Below are 5,632 nucleotides of genomic sequence, written 5' to 3' on the forward strand. Positions count from 1 at the left end.
GCCCGCGAGGTTTCCGCTGTCTCAGGAAGCTGCCTGGGAAGTGCCCGTGGGATGGGAAGCACATGGAAAACGCGTGGGGAGCCGTGCGGCTGGGAGCGGGGACACCTGGCCCCTGGCCTTTGGGCTGTGTGCTTTCACCTGCAAGAAGTTAAAATATTAAGCTGAACGTGATGTAACAAAGCACAGTATTGCGAGTTGTGTTTAGTCATCTTCACCAGGCCTTTTTGGTGCTGGCTCCGCAGCGAGAACACTTAATTCAGAGGAATCATTTATGTTCAAATCCTGTACATAAAATTTACTTTGTAACCCTTTCTCTTAACCGGCACTAAAATGATTGCTATTTTATCTCTGCAAGGTCACAGAGAGCTGGCAGTTCTCTGCCTTGCTAGATGGTCACATTTAACCATAATTAATGCAGTTGATACTTGACATATTTGTTTCCAAGTTTCTGACGATTTTGAGTTAGGCAGCCTTTGAAGGACATCACACTTATTTCTTAAACACATTGGAGCAAACTTGTGTTTAAATCTGTTCCTCTCTGTCATTCTCTTAACTTTGGGAAGGTACTTTCAGAAAATTGCTTAAGTTGGTTCCATGTCAGAGGTACGCCTCAACAGACTCTCTCTCCCAACGCAACTAAGATCAAACTTAAAAAAAAACCAAACCAAAAATTGTTTAGTTTTTGTAGGTATGTGTTTCCATTTGCATATCTGGCCCTACTAACATAAACTTATTTCTTTTATTTTGCCACAGACTGAAGGTTTCTCTGAAGCTTAATCTTCAAGATGAAGTTCTTACTAGCAGTTTGCTTTTTCATCTTGTTCTCCTTATGGGTTGAAGAAGTCTATTCCAAAGAGAAGTCTTCAAAGAAAGGAAAGGGGAAAAAGAAGCAATATCTATGTCCATCGTATGTTCCTTGTTTCTTTTATGCTTATGTATGAAGGTGATCCTGCCATATTCTTAACAGTGGAAATTATCTGGCAAATGAAGCAGAAGGTGATGCTTTCTGCTGAAAGAATGGGGTTTGGGGTGGGAATGGGAGGAAGAGGGTTTGAGCAGCATCATAGCTAAGTTCTGTCAATGAGTGTGTTTCTTCTGCAGCAGGAAAAGAAAAATCTAAGCCATAATAAATTGTTTCTTTGTGGGGGATTCCAACCCAGTGTCTTGCTCTTCATGGAGACATAGTGATGTAGTCCCTTAGTGCTATGCTGTCTAGCATCATGTTGCAGGTGTACTGAGAAAAGCAAAGAGGATCTAAAACTGTTGTACTGAAATTCAGTTTCTGGTTAGCTTGGTTCTGTAAGAGAAGGCTTGTCATGCATATTCTTTCTGCATGTTGGGTAGAACTAAGCATTTCAGCATCTTCCATCAACAATTTACAGTACTACAACTTTTATGGAGGTAGATTGATGCATGCCCTTATGGAATCATCTCTCTGTAAAAATACAGAAACTAAAATCTGTGATTGCCCAGCTGAATACAGAATGTATTCTGGGCACCTGTGATTATTTGGTGTTAAATATACTCCCTCTTTCTAATGCCTACCACGTTTTAGGTTGTGATCCATAGGACAATACAAAGGTTTTATTAGTGAGGGCCTTTTTTGTCATTTGTCATGCCAGCCTTGCTCATCTTTCTAGTGTTATGGTGTAAATATCTGAAGAAAAGATTGATGGAATATAGTAAGTTGCCAATAAGTGTAGAAAAGCACTATGCCTGAAAAGATAAAATTGTTTAGACAAATTTAAAACACATTTCTTCTTTGACCATAAAAGAAGACTGGAAGGTGAGGATGGCTATTTAACATCAATAAATTTTTTCCAAAGAAAAGAAAAAAATAAGTAGAATAACCAGATGGAAGCAGTATTTGAATAATACCTTTTAAAGTTCCCACTCTTTTAAAATATTGACTGTTTATTTGTATCCCCAAATTTTTAGAAAGTTTCTACATACGGTGAGTGTTTTCATTCTTTTTTTACATCAAACCTGAAAAATGAGATGTATCTTTGGATTTGAATACATTAAGATACAAGTCTCAAATGTGATCATGACTCGTCTGAAATGACCCTTACCCATTCTATCCCCTTTGAATAGTTAATAGCTTTTGGTCTGAGCTACCGTAAGGCTTTGTAGCAAGGAGAGCAAGGTCATTGTTCCCAGGACAGGTGCAAGCACTGAAGTCCTCAGAAAATGAGTTACACAGCTGGGAACTGAATCCAGATCTTCCACGGGCTCATCGAAGCAGCCAGCATTGCCCCCCTGTTCTTGCCTTGGTCTTAATTCAAAGTCAAAACATTGATGTCATTTTATCTTGATAAGTGGGTGGATTTTTTGTTTCTTTGTTTTTCTCTTAAGCACAGTATTTCTTGGTACCTAGTTCTTTTTGATACCTGTGCATGTTACAACCCTTAAATATGATGTAATTTGTCACCAATGTACTTGAAAAGCATTGAATAAATGCTATAATTTTCTAAGTGATACTTTTACATTCCAGCCAGTTTCTGCAAAAATAGTAGCAGAATCCAGTATTTGTCTGATGTATCACATGTGCATTGTTGCTAGCTGGGATTAATTGCCGTAGCACTAAGCCCTGTTGGATTTTCTGAATAACAAACAAGTTGTCTATATCTTACTCGGCTGAAGTTCACAGCCTGAGACACAACCACTTGTAATGGCAGGGATGCAGGACTGCTGTTTTTGTGGCTGGCACTGAGAAGACGTCTCATGTGAATGAGCTATGAAAGTCAGTTCTGTCTTGTAGAGAAATTATCTAATCCTCTCTTAACTCAGGCAACTGATAGCAAACTTTCAGTTGTCAGCATGTTTTTTCTAATCTTTCACAGAACTTCTTCACTTGGTGACACTCTGAATTTTAAAAAAGGCTGCCTACTCTTAATATTCCTGTGAAAAAAAAGTAAGGAATCTCAGAAACAAAGCAAAACACAATGCAGTGGGGATTAAGTGACACCATAAGGCTTGACCAAAAATAGTCTGAAAGAAAGTGGTTGAATAAAAAATTTACTAGTAAAGCACAAAAGAAATCTCTTAGAAGAATGCATTGTATCTTTTTTTAAAGAAAATAAATAGGACTTTGCATCATTTATAAAATTGAATGTTACAAATTCCTAATGAAAACATACATTTATAAGTTAAAATCCTAATCTGTCTTTAATTTGCATTGGTTACTGGTGCAATAAAATTTAAAGCTTAATTGTAACAAATTATTGTCTTTTGTTTCCTTACAACATGTGAAAAGCCAAATTTTACCTCCTCATGAGAACAAAAAAAACCCTACTAGTAATTATGTGAGGAACAGTCTTCTCTTTACAAACTTTATAATGAAATTCAAATGTATGCAAATAATTTTTCAGGTAAAGATTTATGCTGAATCTGATGTTACTGCTTGAGTTCCTTAGTTTGATGTTAAGAAGTGGATGGTTATAAGACTGGTTTGGAACTTTAGCATGAATTTGTTTGCATGAAAACTGAGCATATTTGAACTTTTCCTTTTACGGCTCTCCAGAATACAAACCTTTATCCAAATGTACCCCTCTGGCATGAAATTAACTACTAGTAGAATAAGCTGAAAACAAGCTGATTAGGAACCCCATAAAAAGTTCATTATTGTCACATAAACAGATATTTGCTACCTTCAATTAGGAAAATTCTATTTCGTATCTTAGAGCAAAACCTCTCACTTGTGATTATTCATAATGCTGTATTTCTAAGTGCATTATGTCATAGTGGTTTGATTGACCATCTTATTTTCATTTATTACTGAAACTGTTTTTCCCAGCTTTTTTATCAAGGGATTTCATGAAGCTGATGCTTAATCACTTGGTTCTTGTTTTGATTTAATGCTTGCTCAGAACAGATGTAAGATTACACATCTTACATTTAGATCATTTTCTTTCTAACCTCAGGCTTTCCAAATGAAACACAGAGTAAGTTATACTTGTGTCTGATTCCTGAATGTTTGTTGATTAACAACAAAATAGATATATTAGGCCTAAAATCCTATAATAGGGAGTATTGCACCATAAATCTGAGAAGCTGGCTTTGACAGATGCAATAAGATAGTGCAATAAAATATAAAGCTTTAGTGTAACAAAACTCTTACCTTTTGTCTCCATAGAAAATATAAACACCCCCCCCAAACAGGTCCACCTTTTCAAGACAAAAATTCAGAGTTTTGTGAATTATAGTCTTCTGTTTACAAAGCTTATTTTGAAATTTGCTATTGAAATCACTGAACACAGGTGATTTCGATATAGCTTCAGATGGATTTAGTCACTTGATCTCTTTCTTGATTGTAGACTACCCATCAGCTGTATTACCTTCTGTTACTTCTTATTAACTTCTTTGTAATTCCTCGTAATACCTGTTTCTGGGAAACGTTGGAGACTTAGCTGTGACTTTTTCTAAGACCACTGATGAAAAATGTTTTTCCTTATGTTACATCATGATAAATACTTCAGTTATTTTATGATGTGTGAGCTTCTATTATCCCCACAATCCGTAGTAGCCCAGAAGGTCTCTACTCAAAACTATTTGCAAGATCTCTAGATAAATGAAATGATAAGGAAAGGGAAGTTTGGTTCTGACAGTGTTATAGAAGACAGTGAGACGTAAGAGTGTCAGATAGCAGCTGATAAAATCAGTTACGACTGTGCTCGTGATCACAACTAACCCTGTTAGTTATAGTTTTAGTATGACACAGCTGTTCACTTGCACAATGTTCATTTCTGAAGATCCCACAGCATCTCTAACGCCATGGCAATGCTAAGAGTGTAACCTCAATCACCAAATCTGATTCTTTTGTCTGGATATCAAGACTGTGCTTCTAAAACAGTGTTTTTTCTCACTTTTATGCATTTTTCCACATGGAGATTTATATCCATGTAGATGATTAACTAAATGCTGTATAATATCGATAGATACTTTTTTTACCCACAAAGCAGGAATACAATTCATATTTTGGCTTGTATTCAATAAAGCATATCAGCTACTTCGGAAACTGTGAAATGGCCCTCTAAGCCCTCCAGAAAACATGGCTTGTGCCATCTGCCAGGGCAGAAGCTTAGAAAGGTCACAGATGCCAAGGTTCAATAAACAGCTTCTTTTAAAAATAACAACAAAAGGCAGTGTAACTGGGGAAAAAAACCTTTGAAGTGTTTAAAACAGGGAGTTGTATGAAAGCCTGTCCTAAAATTTCTTTTGGTTAACTGTCAGCTTCTGATATGCTCTTCCCATACAGATTAAAGTAGAAGTTCCAAGTGTATGTTGTATTTTGGAATCTCTCCACCTTCCCATGGACAAGGACTTTTTTAAATTAATCAAATGTTTGGGTATACATGGCATCTCTAGCTGTAGTATGTGATCATGCCCAAAATGTACATGGTAGGAAAGTGGAATCAGCTCTTCATTCCCATCTTTTAGAAGACACTGTTGATAGTTTGTGAACGTTTTCATTTGTAGGTATGATGGGAGGGTTGATACAGTTTGTGGGAGAAGATGGAATGGAGTTGAAAGAAAAGCCTGAATTTTGTTGTGGAGGCAGTTACATCTCACAGTCATCCTGAAGATAAGTACATTGCAGAGGCCAGGTCTGGTTCCTATAAAAATTCTTTTG

The 5,632-nt window shown here is 36.6% G+C and overlaps 1 protein-coding gene across 1 annotated transcript in view; it reads left to right on the forward strand.

Annotated features, from left to right (window-relative positions):
- Window positions 1–785: 785 nt before the first annotated feature.
- Window positions 786–5,632, forward strand: part of GLRB (glycine receptor beta) — a gene marked incomplete at both ends in the record, with an annotated part of 42,900 nt that continues 38,053 nt past the window's right edge. The window contains one exon of the mRNA XM_081998762.1: window positions 786–907. Coding sequence (XP_081854888.1) covers window positions 786–907 — 122 coding nt within the window. The remainder of the gene's footprint in view (window positions 908–5,632) is intronic.

The sequence above is a fragment of the Phaethon aethereus genome (genome assembly GCF_964289735.1).
Source record: "Phaethon aethereus genome assembly, chromosome: 4".
Taxonomy (NCBI): Eukaryota; Metazoa; Chordata; class Aves; order Phaethontiformes; family Phaethontidae; genus Phaethon; species Phaethon aethereus.